An 18,346-nucleotide genomic window follows, 5' to 3' on the forward strand; every position below is an offset into this window, starting at 1 on the left:
GTAATAACTTAAGATTTCACTGAACCAAATATATACATAAAAATAGTCACCTTACCTCCAAGCTCCAAGGAATGACAAGGTCATGGCTCTACATTTATCACTGCTTTTGTATCAAAATTTGAGAAAGGCAAGTTTTTGCAATGAAACATTACGTTATAAACATTACATATATAGTGTGTTTGGATATTTTAACCATGTTGATGTTTTAAAGGAAAGGGTTATTGATATCCCATGGCTACTTGGAATAAATATATGGAAGATGTGGGCTCCCATCTCTCAATGCACAAACATGCAGAACAAAGACAAATAATACATTCAAAATTTAAATTATCTACTCTAAAATCTATGACACTATACAAAGATTATCTACTACACAGAAATTACCATGCCAACATACGGCCTTTTATTATTTCTACATAAAGGCAATGAATACCTGTCTTTAATGTGCAGCTGTCAAGCAAATTATGTTAAACTGTTTTATCCCTATATCAAAATAAGACCCATGTATAATGTCTATGGATATTCATGACAAGCAATATGTGGTAAATTACCCATAAGTGGCTTGAGATAAAGCAAGTAATGAGAGAAGCTGGCGGTGTATGGATTAAAAATAAAAAATAAACTTTAATCACCTTTAAGGGTCACATTTTTAATTACATGAATTGGAAATCCAGGTTTGGCTTGCTGTGCGCTACTAAAGGTGCATAGATAGACGACAAATGTTAAAGCCCATCACCAGCCAAAACAAATGTTTTGGCTTTGGTTAGAGTGGGGAAGGTTTATACCCTTTGTCAAGTTTTTATTGCCACCTGTGTCAATGTTGTGGTTATTTCACCTGAATTCTTGTCCTGGTGAACACAGAGGAAGTAAAGGGATCTCCCCAACAGGGATAAAAACAAAAGCCTGATATAGAATGGAAAAAAATGATAACTCCTATCTTTAAAAATATTCTTGGTGACGACACAGGAAATTGTAACTTAAAAGCGGTTGCTAGGAGTCACTATATTTTGCAAACCATATATGTTTGACTCCTTTAAAGCTCAGCTCTAGCCACATTTTTTCCCCTTTAACTTTTGGGCTGACAACCATCTGATGAATTGGGTCATCGCCCTCTCACCTCATTCTTTGTATGGACATGACAAGGACAGGAACTGAGGGAAATCTCCATAGTAGGGTCACAAACTGAAGTGGTTCTCACTATATATAAAACAAACTTTTTGGCTGGAGTTAGGCTTATATGTGTAAACAGGCACGTGTTAAAAAGACCAACTACAGAATATGTTCAAGCTTCCTTACTTCATAAGGCTTTTATATTTTTTACTAGTGGTGTTGTGAAGATACAAAGTCACTTTAATTGGTTCAACACATTTTTGGATTATGAAATCTATGCACCTAAAGTTGCTTGCCTAACCTTGTTCAAAGTAGACAGACATGTATTTCTCTATTGGATGATGAAGCTACTACATTCAAGCGTTCAGGTTTTGAGCTCTGTGTGTATCCCTTTATCGGGTACACCTGTAACTTACATAGCAGTTATGTGATTTGAGTCGTTTGCAAAGCATAGAGCCAACAGAACCTAAAGTTTGGAATTATTGGATTTGCTTTACCAGTAAGCCACTGGTTAACTTTTTTTACATTATATGCTTATTGAGAATGGTTTAAAGCATTTTTTCGCTACCTGGTAGGGAGCAGGCCAACAACTAGGTCAAGTCTATAGTATACTGCGTAGCAATCATTCTGCAACTGGGGCACTTGAATAAGTGTGCACATTGCATAAATCATACTGCCCATTAGGAATAGTTTCCTATAAAACGAGAAAAAAGCACATTTTATATATTTAAGGAGCTGGTTTTAACCACAAAAACACAAAGTAGGCATTGCTGCCTTATGTAAACAAGGATATGCAACAGACATTTAGAATGAACAGTGCTGCAGTTATACAGTGCATCGGGTTACTATGCTATAATACAGTTAACCACAGTAGTTTAGCTAGAAATCGTTAAACAAAAACTTTACGCAAAACTGCTGGAGCTGAGACACTGAAACTTTTCTCTAAGTGACTGAACAATGTTCTGCTGGTTGGAGGATGGAGGCCTCCAAAGATAGTCTTTAAGTTTATCTACATCATCGTAACCTGTTATGTGGGAATCATGGCTTTCCTTGTCATTTATAGTCTTAACTGGTGTGCTGGGCATGCTGAATGAATACGGTGTGCTGGAGAACGGGCTTTGAGGTTGTTGATCATGTATGTTCAGCTTTACTGGCTGGTTGGAGGAAGCTTCCAAGCCATCTTCATCATCATCTGACTTTATTTCCACATAGTCATCATCATCTCCATCACCTTCAGTGTCTTTAAAGTTTGCAAAATAGTTTAAAGTAGCAATTTGTGCATTTAATGAAGACAATGTGTTCAACACTAGGATCTTCTGAGAGTCTTGCAGTGTCAAATCTGAGTTCTCCTCTTGTGGTCCTTTCTCCTCAATAGAGCTGCCACCAAAGTCATAAATTTCAGACATTCTCTCAGGTTTTGAGTCATGCCGTGTCTGTGGCATAGTAGAATGTTTTGCATATTTAATAGGCTCTTTTGTCCTGTGGAGCAACATGGAAGAGGACGACTGTGAACGAATATATGGACGGACATTTTCGCATACTCTTCTCCCTAATGAATTATAGCCATGATCCTGGCTTGTATTTTCATCATTCCTTTGGCTAAATGTGCTCCACCTCTGCGTATGTAGGCTTGAAGGATTTGACTTGTTCAAAGATGGTACAGAGCAGGTGGCTGCTAGATTTGTTTGTTTTCCCCTGGTAAAAGGGGAAATTATATTGGCTGTTGGTGAACATTTAGTAGGAGGTTGAGGGGATAAGCGTTCCTGAGATTTAACCACAGGCGAGTCTTTTGTGCAGTCTCTAGCTTCTTTTTTTGCTCTTGCAGGTGAATCGCGAAATAGAATCTGGTCATAAAGCTGAGAATATTCTGCAATTCTTGCACCTGTGAACAGAAAAATGGCTTTTAAAATATTTTTTTAAACAAAAGCATTGATTTAATCTATTACAGGATGAAAGCTACTGAAACAAAGTGCATCTTGGTAGTTAAAAAAATAAAAATCTAAAATGTATCCCTGCAGTGAAAATGCAACTAAAGAAAAATAAAATATTGATCCTGTAAAAAATTCAGTAAATTCTTAAATTCCTGTCTAAGCTGAGGATGCTGCAGTGAAATCCAAACAGTGTTGTCATCCTTGCCTGAGTTCTGCACTTGGACAAAAAAACATCTCCCATTTATGTTCTGAATATTAGGGTAAGGAAAATAAAAATTTAGATACGCACAAAACAATTCTAGATGGGTGGAAAGCCTCGCTCGAATCCTAATGTCACCACCCCAATGAAAACCACTATGTTTGTTTGGAGAAATGCAACGGCAGCTTTGAGAGAGCTGACCATCGTCTCCCCACATACTCCATTGTGTGATAACCCCACATTGCCTCATCTCAGATCTATACCAGATCTACAGATTTGGGCTAGGTATGGCATCAGAACTCTGCATCATGTTATACCCGAGGGCCGTGTTCTCCCTTTTGAGTACATTTCAATTGCCCACCTGGATGCTCCTCAGGTTTTTGGAACTCAGACATGCGACAGAGGGTGCAGATTCCTGATTCCATTACCTTAGATACTCATTCAGTTGGACTTAACAGCCCGCAATATTGATAGACCATTGTCTTCCATCTATCCTAGACTTACGGTGGGGGACAGCATTAAGACTACTCAGCTATGGCACAGTGACATGCTCACCCTAACTAGAGGATTGGGGCAAAGGAGTTCAACAATATCTTCCTTTAATGGGAGGGGCCGCCTAGTCCAGCCTAAATTCTTCCCCAGGGTCTATTACACCCCTCAAAGACTGACAACTATTTATTGCACCAATAATGCAAACTGCCCCAAATGTCACAGGATTAAGGAATTTCATTAATATTGTCTGGTCCTGCTCATACATTCAAACTTTTTGGCTAGCGGTGGTTGCTGACAAATGCTGTATGTACAGTAAATATTACACCTGGCTTACCTCTTGGTTCTCCCCCTAGATATAATCGACAATCTTGTGCTTCTACACATCAGAAATTGTTTATATTCTATACTACATACTGTGCTAGGAAAACGATCCTTTCCAAATGGAAATTGGCAAATCCCACAACTGTGGCAGCTTGGAGATCAATGGTTAATGCAGTTCTCCCTCTCTACCGGCTCACATACACGGGTCGCAATTGCTCTAAAAAAATTGATAAAATCCGGTCAGCCTGGGTGGATGCTAGGAGTCTAATGCCGCATACACACGATCGGTCCATCCGATGAGAAATGACCGATGGACCGTTTTCATCAGTTAACTGATGAAGCTGACTGATGGTCCGTCGCGCCTACACACCATCAGTTAAAAAAACCGATCGTGTCAGAACGCGGTGACGTAAAACACAAAACGGGCATTTAGTATCTGACCATCGTTGTATACCCCTCTAGAGAGTGTGCCTATAGAATCTCTCAGGGTTAGCCTTTGATTAATTAAGGGAAAATACTGCGCTAACTCTATGTATCGAGAAAACACAGCAGCAGCTCTATCATGTGATAAACATAAATTAAGTAAAGAAACAGTAAAAAGCTGCGCTACAAAGTAAGGGACCAATACTGTGATCAGTCCATCACGTGACAAAGTGCATATAACAATAGTGAAGCATGCGACCATAAATAATTGGTTGATATTATGATCAAGATTAGTGCACTTAAAATTAATTAAAACATTTCTAATACCATATTAACCGATAAAGAAAATTGTGAAAGAAGCAAGAAAGTATAATCACATCCAAGTGATGGAAAAATGAAAAAAACTGTCCCAATTCTCAAAATCAAGAAGATCCGTGATGAAAAATAAGGTGATAATGAAATATTGAGGGGATGAAACAAAGTGACCATGCAAGCACCCGTGCGCCGCCACCATCTGAATGAACCGCTTACTTGGGGGGTGGCAGCGGTGGTACTTGGGGGGGGGGGGGGGGGTTTCAGCAGTGGTACTTGGGGGTGGCAGCGGTGGTACTTGGGGGGGGGGAGGTGGCAGCGGTGGTGCCATCCTCTCCCACCACCACCCTTTACCTCTTACTGATCCCATCCCCCACCACTGATCTCATCCCTATCCCCCCCCCCATCACCTCTGTTGTAGAAGTGATGGGGGGTAGGGATTGGATCAGTAAGAAGCAGAGGTGGTGGAGGTTGGGATGGATCGTTTGCACTGCAATTCCTCTGGCATGCCTTTCCTTATGGGGAGAGCCCCTCCCCTTCACTCGATTGGTGTCAGCTGGTCAGCTAACTTCAAATTTTCAGTGTCCGCCCCACCTCCCTACAGTCTCTCTAAATAGGCGGGGCGGTGCAGAGTGTTCTCTCCGCTCAGCGGGTGAAAGCCCCCCTCCCCACGGCGGATACGAATGGCCAGGGGGGCGCGGATGCGGCGGACCTCCCGGTAGTCGGCACAGCCATAATGACGGCCCCTCACACTGGCATGCGGGCGGCAGGGCCCCCTGAAGTGGCGGATCTGCAGGGCCCAGTCGCAAGTGCGACTGTGGCAACCCCGATAATTCCGCCACTGATCTTGATCATATCAACCATTTATGGTCACATGCTTCACTATTGTTTAATGAACTTTGTCACGTGATGGACTGATCACAGTATTGGTCCCTTACTTTGTAGTGCAGCTTTTTACGGTTTCTTTAGCCTTTGATTAGGTCTTGAGTGACTCACACAATGTCTTAACAGTGTTTCTTGTAGGTGTACATGTTAGATCTACAAGTGTATATCGATATGATTTTACAATACACAATGTATCCCATGTGCCGTATACATGTACAATGTTGCAAATACCTCAATACATTTTTTTTAACAAATAAACACAAACAACATAAGCAGCCATCATGAAGAACAGGTCTTTTCAGTACTCACAGCATTTGTAAAAGGGATAAAATGTGGGGAAAGGTCCATGTACTAAATACGTGTTTTGATTTTACCCAGACATATAGTACACTTTAATGTAGAGAGGTTAACATTTTATATTTTCTCAAAATATGCTCAGGCAGTACACAAATTGACAGCATTTGATGGGGTTGTCCTCCCATCTAGATGCACTGCAACAATCACTTCATTTCTTTCTACAGTAGTAGCAGGTAACAACAGCATCACTAAAATCTAAAGTTCAAAAGTGGACTGGAATTTGGTCAAGAGAATTTTTTTCTGGGGATGATATGGATGTCCTTGATCACTTATCACAATCTTCAGAGCCTGTCATTTTGGGGGGATTGTTGCCCATTGCTTTCCTTATTAAATCGAAATCTCCCCATCTACATGACCATGAATAAGGAAAAAAACATTTTTGCCAAAATGTTTGCACACATTTTTGCTTTTTAGATAAGCAATTTTCTGTGTCAAGTGCTCCCTATATTTTATTTTATTTTTTTATTTTATTTTTTATTGTTGATCTGCCCTTTAGCCTATAAATCTATTCCCTTTCTTTGCTCTCCTATGTGCCCATTTGAAGCTTATAACCTTCCAGTGAAATCATAGAGTCAGATTACGATAAAACCAAGTATAAAAAGGGACTCTCGAACAGGAAACATAAGAAATGCTGCTTGTTTAATCAAACCTGGGATGCACCTCATGATCCTTGCACCAGTTTACCGACATCACACCTGGGGGAGAGGATTGATCAGCTCTGAGGTACCCTCTGACATGGGTTAAAGTATGTACCCTAGATTTGAGAACACTAGCTTAATGTACGCATAGACCAGGTGTCTGCAACCCGCGGCTCCGGAGCCGCATGCGGCTCTTTTGAACCTTTGCCGCGGCTCCGGGGCACCTCTTGAGGGTAACGAGTAATCTACCTGATTACTCTTACCCTCGCGGTAACGCCGTTCCCATTACTTGGGTGGCGTTACCGCAATTACATCTACCACGCGGCGTGAGGGGGGGCATGGGGGTTCATGTGGCCACAGGCCTGAGCTGGCCTGTGATTCGGTCACAGCGCGTCATATGACTGGCCACAGAGCTGGCCTGTCTGTGCTCACGGCCCGGGTGGCGCTGGTGCATGCACGCGCCTGGAGTCTCCCGCCCACCTGTCACGACGAGAGCTCTCGGCTCAGCCGCCGACATCTCCCCGCGGAGACAATATATGCAGTGTTATATTTGTTTTAAATGTCGCAATGGTTTTGCGGCTCCCAGTTTTTTTCCCTTCGGAAACGGGTCCAAGTGGCTCTTTATGTCTTAAAGGTTGCAGACCCCTGGCATAGACCGTTTATTCCTACTTGGTTTTGGTAGTATCACACAACAGAAAAACTATGGACCACAGGAAACCTGGGGCCAGATTCACGTAGAGCGGGGGCAATTTTACGTTACACCGCCGCAATTTTTCCGATTTAGTGCCCGATCCACAAAGCACTTACCTGGAAATTTGCGGCGGTGTATCGTAAACAGGTCCGGCGCAAGGCGGCCCAATTCAAATGGGGCGGGTACCATTTAAATTAGGCGCGCTCCCGCGCCGGACGTACTGCGCATGCTCCCGTCGCAAATTTCCCGACGTGCTTTGCGCGAAATTACGGACGCGCCAACGTTTTGTGAATCGCGACGTGAAAAAAGAGTTACGCCGGGAAAAGTAAAAAATTAAAAAATAATTCAAAAGCGACGCGGGAAAGACAGGCATACTTTAACATGGTGGAGTACTTTTACACAATGTTAAAGGTGCCCTATCTTTGCGACGGAAATCTAACACCCGCGACGACGTAACGACGGGAAAAAGCTTTGTGGATCGCCGTAACTCCTAATTTGCATACCCGATGCTGGTTTACGACGCAAACTCCCCCCAGCGGCGGCCGCGGTACTGCATCCTAAGATCCGACAGTGTAAGTCCATTACACCTGTCGGATCTTCTGCCTATCTATGCGTAACTGATTCTATGAATCAGTCGCATAGTTAGAAACAGAGATACGACGGCGTATCAGGAGATACGCCGTCGTATCTCTTTTGTGAATCTGGCCCCTGGTGACCTATTGGTCATATGGTGACCCATGGCGATATGATGCAAACTCTATGGTTTGGGAAACTGGAGTTCTGCTTTTATGATCACCCTTAGTTGGGTTTGCTAGCCATAACATTCCATTATCCCTTCATGATACACCAATGAGAAGTATTTGTTTGATAAAAAAAAAAAAAAAATGCTTACCGATCGCTGTACCGCCTTGTTTCTTTTCTTCCATTATAGCTGCAAGGTCTTTCTCCTTTAGCTTTTGTGATTTGCAAGATGGTTGCTCCTGCTCTGGGCTTTTCATTTTTAAAAGCTGATTGGCTTTTCTGATTTTCTGGCTGTATTCTTTTGCCATTGTAAAGACTTTTTTTTTAGATTTTTCAGCACTATCTAATCCCTGAGCAGCACTCGCAACACTCATTTTATCAGAGAAGTTTAGAGTGCTCTGAGATGAATAGTAGGGTGACTCCACAAAACTCATCTCACTAGTCAGAGAAGTCCTTTTTAAGCTAAATACCGAATTACTAGGAGAGGCTGGAGGACTCCGGTCATTATGGACACTGGGACTCCTACTTACTACTGCCCTCGGCAAAGGTGAACTGTCTAGTAAGCACAGTGATGATAAAGAATATTCTTTGCTGTAACGAGACCTGTTTTGTATATGTTTCTTTTCACGCACATCTTCTTTGCTCACAGGAAAGGAGGCCAACAAGCGTTCATTTTTCTTTTCTTCGTTCTTTTTTATGTAGTTTTCCAAATCATTCCAGATTTGATCTACTTCTTCTGATAGCCTGTCTGCTGCAGCTTTGTGGGCAACCGAATCCAACTTTGAAGAAGAAGTTTGAAACTGGGTAAAATACTCATCTCCTTCTGGAACACGATGGTCTGAGGATTCATCCTCACTAAACTGTAAGCTATCTTCAGACACAAAATTATCTGTGGCATCAAAACACTGAAATTCTCCATCTAAGCCCATAAAGCTATTCCTCTTGGACTGTTGACTTTTCCTTTTTTGTTCCAGTGATTGTTTTTGTATACATATAGAATCATAGATGTTCTCTTCTATTATTCTGAGCTCTTGGGAGCTTGAATGAGATGTCCCCCTTTTAAGCATCACCTTTTCTTTGTTTGGCACTGAAGCAGAGGTGTTCCTTTCAGGTCCTTTTAATGACTGAAGGTTAATATTGTCATTGCTTTGATGCAAAGTATCACTTACTGGGTTAATCAGGAAATCTGAGTCATCTCTCCTTCCCATCTGTTTGAGATCATCATAGCTGATGTTATCATAAACATGTTCAATGTCATCAATAGTCAACTCCTCGGATGAACCAAGAGAAGAGAATTTAGAATTTGGCTCAAATTTTTTTAAAACCTCACAATGGTATTTGCTGTTATTTTGTCGGCTTCTTGAGTGACGCAAATGTGTTTTATTCTCTCCTACACTACTTGCTCTTCTGACAACTTTGCAGTATGAATTGCTTGCACCGTCTTCTTGCATTAGACCCAAGTGCCAGCTACATGGTCTACTGGATGCACCTCTTTCCTCTGGTGACCTTGATTCCAATTTGGAGCATTCATTCATCATAAACATCTGATAGTCATCATCATTTTCATCATTGACTTGAGGTGATCGCCTAAGCGGAAAGAGGGCCTGTCTAATCTGGTGATCCGTCCAGATGTTCTGTAGTGCACCAGCTCCTCCAAGAATATTCATAATCAAAGAATTTGTCTGTGAAATACCCTGTTCTATGTTTGTGGGAAGAGGAGATGTTGAATACCGATGGTCAGCACTCAGTTGCAAAGTCTCTTCATCTGATTGGTCTTTGGAACTCTAAAACCAGAAAACACAAATACAACAAGAATGAAAATTGATGTTATAACATATGAAAAATAATAAAAACACCATAACGATTTCTGTAAATGGAGAGAAATAGAGTCCATTATGTGGTGCCTGTATCTATCCAATTCTGTTTTCATAATGTATCATTTTATCTGTCCTATCCAAAAACAAATATTTTTTGCTTCAGACATATATAGGTGGTGTTAAAGGTTTACCTTAAATGCTAGGACCACACTTACTATATCTCAATAGGTATACCATTGCTATTAGAAGATATTAACACAGACACAGGAGCAGGGCCCATCGAAATTAATAGTCGTTACTGAAGATTCAGATGGGGGTGTGCTGTGAAATCATCCAACACCAACTGCCATGTGTGTAATGATTCTGAATTTGGTGATGCCTTACCTAGTGTACCCACATTTGCATTATAACATCTGTAATTTTGTTTCCACTCTGTGTCTCATTGTGGAGATTTCCCTTCATTTCCTGTCCCAGAGCCAAAAACGGGAAGCAAGAGGAATTCCCTCCTAAGTAAGTGAATGCAAGCAGGTCACCGGAATTAGCGACCCCATTGAAAGATTTCACCTCTATTCTTGTTCCAATGTCAACCCAAAATGTAGGATTTTCTTTTACTTTTGATAACCGTAAACAGAATAAAATGGATGAATCTCCCAATGGTGGTACAGACAAAACAAACACCTATTGTTTCAATTTACAATAAAATGCTTCAGCATAATTAAGTGCTTGTCATATAGTCCCACCTAGTGCTCTTCATACACTGTACCCATGCTTGAAAGAGCTTCCCAGTGCCAATCCAAAGGTGTAACCATACGCCTCTTGTGAATGAGAACTCACCAGATATTATTGACCCTTTGGTGCCAACAGGTCAAAATATGCTTGATGTAAAAAAAGCCATGGACTCCTGCTAGTCTAAGGTCTCTGTAACAATCTTTGAGTACCACATTTTATTATTAAAAACACATTCCCCAGTACAAATAACCAGTAATGTGTAAACTCATATCGGTAAGTGCCCGGCACTTAGTGTATCCAGCTAAATGTGTAATCCGAGAGGCGCCTCATTTGCACATTTAGCTGGATCCACCAAGTTGCTGTTTTGGGCACTTACAAATATGAGTGTACAAGTGGTTACTTGTTTTGGTCACTTGACAATCATCTTTACATTTTATTTTTCCCTTCATTTAGCAAATCTTTCCAAAACATTTTGAGAAAGGATGTAAGCTAACCTGACTGTCACATAGGCTGAGGTTAATACTTCTACGCTTCTCAACATTCTCGGAGGCCTGACTGTTTAATCGTTTTCTTCCACTTTTTGCCTTCTGTTGAGAACTATGTTGCATATTCTGGAATTCAAGAACATACTTGTTAAAGTAAAGCAATCTACATTCATTCAAATTAAATATGAACAAAAGATTATATATTATATTCAAAAATAAAGAGATTTTTAATACAGCTTACCTGTAAAATCTTTTTCTTGGAGTACATCACGGGACACAGAGCGGCATTCATTACTATATGGGTTATATGGAGTACCTTCAGGTGTAGACACTGGCAATCTCAAACAGGAAATGCCCCTCCCTATATAACCCCCTCCCATAGGAGGAGTACCTCAGTTTTGTAGCAAGCAGTATGCCTCCCAAAATGGTCCTCAAAAAAGAGGGGTGGGAGCTCCGTGTCCCGTGATGTACTCCAAGAAAAAGATTTTACAGGTAAGCTGTATTAAAAATCTCTTTTTCTTTATCGTACATCACGGGACACAGAGCGGCATTCATTACTATATGGGATGTCCCAAAGCAATGCTTACAATGAGGGGAGGGAGAACATCTCCAAGACAAAAGGATTTAATTTAGAGATATACTCAAATCATAATAAATCCAACTTAGTTGAGAAAAATAAAATTTTTAAATTTAACTCGAACAAGAGGAGCCCCCGGAATCCGAGGGTCTCAAACTGCAGCCTGCAGCACTGCCTGCCCGAAGGCAGTATCAGTATTCCTTCTTACGTCCAACTGTAGAATTTTGTAAACGTGTGGACAGAAGACCAGGTTGCCGCCTTGCAAACTTGAGCCATAGAGATCTGGTGGTGTGCTGCCCAGGAGGCGCCCATGGCTCTAGTAGAATGAGCCTTTAATGATACTGGAGGAGGCAACCCTTTCAAGCCGTAGGCCTGAGTGATTAATTGCTTAATCCACCTAGAAATGGTGGACTTTGCAGCTGCCTGCCCCTTCTTGGGCCCATCCGGTAGAATGAACAGCACATCTGTCTTCCGGATCTTCTTTGTAGCTTTAAGATAGGCCTTCATGGCCCTGACAATATCCAAGGTATGCAGCAACCCTTCCTTTCTGGAAGTAGGTTTAGGGAAGAAGGATGGTAATACCAAATCCTGGTTCAAATGAAAACTGGATATGACCTTCGGAAGGAAGGAAGGATGAGGGCGGAGAACGACCCTGTCCTTATGAAAAACAAGATATGGTTCCTTACAGGATAAGGCTGCCAGCTCCGAAACTCTTCTTGCGGAAACTATGGCAACCAAAAATACTAACTTCCTTGTCAGTAGAACCAAAGGAATATCAGCCAACGGCTCAAACGGTTGTTTCTGTAAACTTGACAGAACAAGATTTAAATCCCACGGACAAAGCGGGGATTTAACTGGAGGTCTAATACGTAAGACCCCTTGAAGGAAGGTCTTAACCAGCGAGTGGGTGGCCAGCGGCCGCTGAAACCACACTGACAGAGCAGAAATCTGTCCTTTGATTGTGCTTAATGCCAATCCTTTATCCACTCCTAGCTGGAGAAAACTTAATACTCTATCGATGGTAAATTTGCGAGAAAGCCATCGCTTGGACTCACACCAGCCTACATAGGCCTTCCAGACCCTGTAATAAATCACCCTAGAGACCGGTTTCCTGGCTCTGATTAGGGTAGAGATTACTTTCTGAGACAGACCTCTACCCCTGAGAATCAGGGATTCAGCTTCCAGGCCGTCAAATTTAGATGCCGTAAGGCAGGGTGGAGGATCGGACCTTGCGATAGCAGGTCTGGCCGTAGAGGAAGAGTCCAAGGGTCTCCCACTACCATCCTTAAGATTAGTGAGTACCATGCCCTTCTGGGCCATGCTGGAGCTACCAGGATGACTGGTATGTGCTCCACCCGGATCCTGCGCAGCAGGCGGGGTAGTAACTGGAGCGGGGGAAACGCATAAAGAAGTTTGAACTGATGCCAAGGGCAAACCAACGCATCGGTTCCGCAGGCCATCGGATCCCTTGAGCGGGACATGAACCTGTCTAGTTTCTTGTTGAGTCTCGATGCCATGATATCCACGTCCGGCACTCCCCATCTTTGGCAGAGTGCTTGAAAGACTAGTGGATGCAGAGACCATTCCCCCGGCCATAGAGTCTGGCGGCTTAAGAAGTCCGCCTGAAAGTTGTCCACTCCTGGAATGAATATTGCCGATATGCAGGGCACATGAGCCTCTGCCCATAGAAGAATCAAGCTCACCTCTCTCTGAGCGGCTTGACTCCTGGTTCCCCCTTGGTGATTTATGTGTGCCACGGCCGTGGCATTGTCTGATTGAATTCTCACCGGGAACCCCTGCAATTTTGACGTCCAAGCCCTGAGGGCTAGTCGAGCAGCTCTGAGCTCCAAGATGTTGATGGGCAACTGCTTCTCTGGCTTTGCCCAAGTACCTTGGCGAGTGCAACCATCCAAAATTGCTCCCCAGCCCGTCAGGCTGGCGTCTGTGGTCACTATCTTCCAAGCCACTGGGCTGAAAGACCTCCCCTTCAGTAGATTCTGAGGGTCTAACCACCAACACAGACTTTGTCGGACTCTTGATGAGAGCGGCAACGGGATATCCAAGGCCTGTGGCCTTCTGCTCCATGCTGACAGGATGGCTGCCTGTAGGATGCGAGTGTGGCTCTGGGCGTATGGTACCGCCTCGAATGTGGCCACCATCTTGCCTAGTAACCTCATACATAGGCGAATAGTCGGTTCTTTCTTGCTTAGAACCAGTAGGATTAATTCCTTGATGGCTTTTACCTTCCTCAGAGGTAGGAACACTCCTTGTTGTTCTGTGTCTAATCTCATGCCGAGATATTCCAACTGCTTTGTGGGCTGGAAAGCTGACTTTTCTCGATTTAGGACCCAGCCGAACCTCTCGAGGTATTGGACCGTGAGGGCCACTGCTCGCTCCAAGCCGGGAGACGAGTGATCTATGACTAGGAGGTCGTCCAGGTATGCTAGGATCGTGACCCCTTGGATCCTTAGTTTGGCTAGGATTGGAGCTAGGACCTTCGTGAACACCCGGGGGGCCGTAGCCAACCCGAAGGGAAGCGCCACGAATTTGAAGTGACGCGAAGCCACCATGAAGCGTAGATATCTTTGATGTGGCTGATAAATTGGAACATGAAGGTAGGCATCCTTTATGTCTATGGACGCCATGAAGTCGTCCCTTCTGGAGTGTGGCAGCTGCTGACCGCACGGATTCCATCCGAAATGAGCGGATCTTTAGATATGCATTTACCATCTTTAGGTCCAAAATTGGCCTGACATCTCCATTGGATTTTGGGATGATGAATAGGTTGGAGTAGAAACCCAGCCCCTGTTCCAGGACTGGTACCTCTACTATTACTTCCTGGGAAAGTAGATGATCTAATGCCGATCTTAATGCGGCTCCCTTTTCCGGATCGTTTGGAATCCTCGACTTCTGGAAATGAGGAGGAGGAAACCTTAGGAAATCTAATTTGTAGCCTGTGGCCACGGAAGACCGTACCCACTCGTCGGGAATGCTGGCTTCCCAAATCTCTGAAAAGAGTCGCAGCCTTCCCCCCACCTTCGTGGGTGGGGGCGCCCCTTCATAAGGTTGGCTTGGGGGCTGGTTTTGCTGGTTTGCGAAACCACTGCCTTTTGCCTCTAACAGCCTGTCCTTGTGATCTGCTGTTGAAGCCGAAGTTTGCTTTTGCAGGAGGCCGTCGATACTGCTTGGCATTAGAGGGCCCCTGCCCAGGGGAATACTGTCGTTTAAACGCAGGTCCCTGAACCTTCTTCTTAGTTGGCAAGAGAGTACTCTTGCCGTTTGAAATGGTCTGAATGTATTTATCTAGGTCTTCTCCGAAGAGTCGTCCTCCATGGAAGGGGAACCCTACCAGGAGCTTCTTGCATGGGGGCTCAGCCTCCCAGCTTTTTAACCATAAGAGTCTTCTCATATGGATAAGGGATAACGATAAACGTGACGCTTGCTGGATAGAATCCTTGATTGCGTCTACCGTAAAACATATGGCCTTAGGGACATCCGAAAATTTTTCTGCCTGCTGGGCCGGAATAAGTTTAAGCATCTGCTTAAATTGATCCGATAATGCTTGAGCGACCCCAATCGCAGCCACAGCTGGCTGTACTACTGCCCCTGCAGTAGTGAAGGAGTTCTTAAGTAGTGCTTCCAAGCGCTTATCAACTGGATCCTTGAACACCTGTATGTTTTCTACAGGGCATGTTAATGATCTGTTAACACATGAGATGGCTGCGTCCACTGCAGGAGTAGCCCATCTTTTGGAAAAATTTTCTTCCATAGGATATAGGACAGAGAACCTTTTAGGTGGTAAGAAGATCTTATCTGGCTTGTTCCAATCTTGGAACAAAATTCCCTCTAATAGAGGATGGATCGGAAACACATCATTGCTTTGAGGCGCCCTCAGTGAGCCCAAAGCTGAAACCGTCGATACCTGGAGATCTGGTACTGGCAAGTTGAATGTCCTATGGACCAAGTCCGACAATCCTTGAATCCACCAGCTCTCCCTCAGGGAGACTGCCCCAGACTCCTCTGTATCCGGGTCTTCGATCCCTGAACCTACTTGGTCCGTGTCCAAGAGGTCGTCCAATTCCCCTGAGGAAAGGACCTCCTCTTCTGAGGGTCCGCGCTCGGGCGACGGAGATCTATTCCGCTTACTGCCCCGCATAGCTGCGGATATCATTTTTCCCATGCTTTTCTGCATCTCTTTTAAAGAGGTGAGTAATACCTCCTCCGTGACCATCTTAGGGTTGGACTGACCCGCGTCAGCTCCAGCCCCAGATCCCGATGGCCCCAAGGCTCCCTGTAGGGAAAACAGCGGCATACCATGGTACAATACCGAGGTACACCTGCTACCTATTGGTATTTGGAACTATAAAAGTTAATTGTCCAAACACCTGTTTGGGGGATAAAAAAATGCTTCCTCTCCCCTAGATGACTTTTTTTTTTTTTTTTTTTTTTTTTTTCGTTTTTGTTTCAAATCCAGGAAAGAAAAAACATTCTGTCCCCCTGAGTAGTATTGCAAAGAAAAACTATGAGATGGAAAAGAAACAGCCTATTTCTAGGCTTGACAAAACAGTCCTCTGAAGACTGCAATATCCTTTCTGGCCACTGTGTGTCCTCGGCGCCCCGTGCTGCCGCTCTGGTCTTTCTCCTCAGTTCCAAAGTATTGATGGAACAAACAAGGAAGGGCCGCCCCTTCCTTTAAGCCACTGACCCGCCCTTCCCCCCCCAGCAATCTCAAACAGGAAATGCCCCTCCCGACAGGGGGAGGGGGGGGGGATTTTGGGAGGAAGGGACCTCTCTGTTCCAGCAAACTGCAGCCTGCAGCCTGGAACACACGAGGAGGTCAGCGTTTTCAGGCTCTGAGGAGGAAGACTGAATGGAGCATCTCTGACACACACATATATTTTTATATAACACAGGCCCCACTCAATGCTTTTCCAACACTACAAGGGAGGTCACATCTTATGGGGAATAATACATAGAGAGCCATCCTATCTTTATGATATGTGACTAGTTTGCCAGATGCAGTGCATAACTTTAGGCATGTCCCCTGTGACCCCCCAGAAAAAAACCTGCTAAGAACCAAGTTCCGCAAGTTTTCCCCTCACTTACCTGCTCCATGCCGCAGGACTTTGCCAAGCAAGAGGCCCAATCTTCCCCCATCTCCGTGGGGATGTCTAGACCTTCAGGCCCTGGGTTCCTATGAAGGATCCACTGTCCTGGGCCCATATAGCACCCTGGCAACAGAAAACTTTAGGTACCCAAAGGTTTCTAAGTTCTGGGCCCAGGGTCCAGCTCTCTAAAAAGAAAAGCATTATGGACTATACCCCAAGGGTTTGGGGTCCGGTTACTGACCACTTTAGCGCTGAGGCTTTTTTGGACAGAACCGGTAGCTCACCTAATCCCAAGGATGCGGAGGCAAGCTAAACCATGACTAACACCTAAGACACTGGCGTAAAAACTGAGGTACTCCTCCTATGGGAGGGGGTTATATAGGGAGGGGCATTTCCTGTTTGAGATTGCCAGTGTCTACACCTGAAGGTACTCCATATAACCCATATAGTAATGAATGCCGCTCTGTGTCCCGTGATGTACGATAAAGAAAATATGTTGTACACAACACAAAAGACATCTACAGGTGATATTAATGTTGAATATGCAACACACCTGTTCACTTTCCTCTTCATCATCAGCATCAGTCTGTCCTGTTGGCCTTCGACACAGATTTTCACTTTTATAGTTTTGCCGGAAGAACTCTTGGCTGTCACTCACACTGGCACCTTTTCGCAGGCCAGATTTCAGAAGAAGCTCCCTTGACCCCTGTTTGGCAGCCTGACACTGCAGACTGCCCTGCACACTGATGCGCTATAAAATAAACAAAAAGAAAGACATATAGAAAATCTTCTATATATATAAAACTCAACGTGTGTGTGTGTGTGTGTGTGTGTGTGTGTGTGTATGTTTGTATGTTCCAGCATCACGTCCAAACGGCTAAAGATATTAACATGAAACTTGGCACACATGTTACTTATATGTCAGCAACAAACATAGGATAGGTGGTTTAACCCTTACCCACCCCCCATTTGCCATGGTCAGGGTTTTTCTTTAAAGTCCCATTCAACTCTATGGGAAATACATGTTACTTCATAACTTCCATACGGCTGTACATATTTCGATAACACTTGGTCATATGTTACTTGTATGTCCACTTAAACTATAGGATAGTTAATTTATCCCTTAACTACCCCCATTTGTGAGGGTCGGGGTTTTTGTTTAAAGTCCCATGCAAATCAATGGGAAATGTATGTTCCCACATAACTTCTGTACGCCTGGAGATATTTCAATAATACCTGGTACACATATTACTTATATGCCAAATAAAAATATATGACAGTTAAATTAACCCTTACCTACACCCTTATATAAAAGATGGGTATATTTATATTACTATGATTTTCCTCCCCAAAAAGGTTAAGATAGGAAGAACGGGCAACGCCGGGTATTCAGCTAGTATAGAATAGAATAAAAAGGCAAAGAAAGTTGGAAACTTACAGCATGACATATGGAATGAAAAAGTGCAGAATATTGAATTTATAGCATGGTAAATGGAATGAGCCAGTGCATAATGGTGAACCTACAGTATA

General features: G+C 43.6%; 1 protein-coding gene across 8 annotated transcripts in view; it reads right to left on the minus strand.

Annotated features, from left to right (window-relative positions):
- Positions 1-604: 604 nt before the first annotated feature.
- Positions 605-18,346, minus strand: part of PLEKHG1 (pleckstrin homology and RhoGEF domain containing G1) — a 306,586-nt gene continuing 288,844 nt past the window's right edge. For 7 of the 8 annotated variants that reach the window (XM_040350857.1, XM_040350856.1, XM_040350851.1 and 4 more), the window contains 4 exons: positions 17,370-17,567; positions 11,141-11,257; positions 8,252-9,884; positions 605-2,992 (listed from right to left, as the gene is read on the minus strand). In XM_040350857.1, coding sequence (XP_040206791.1) covers positions 2,013-2,992; positions 8,252-9,884; positions 11,141-11,257; positions 17,370-17,567 — 2,928 coding nt within the window. In that variant the 3' untranslated portion in view covers positions 605-2,012. The remainder of the gene's footprint in view (positions 2,993-8,251; positions 9,885-11,140; positions 11,258-17,369; positions 17,568-18,346) is intronic. The other variant, XM_040350854.1, reaches the window with a different exon arrangement.

This window comes from Rana temporaria, chromosome 4 (genome assembly GCF_905171775.1).
Source record: "Rana temporaria chromosome 4, aRanTem1.1, whole genome shotgun sequence".
Classification (NCBI taxonomy): Eukaryota; Metazoa; Chordata; class Amphibia; order Anura; family Ranidae; genus Rana; species Rana temporaria.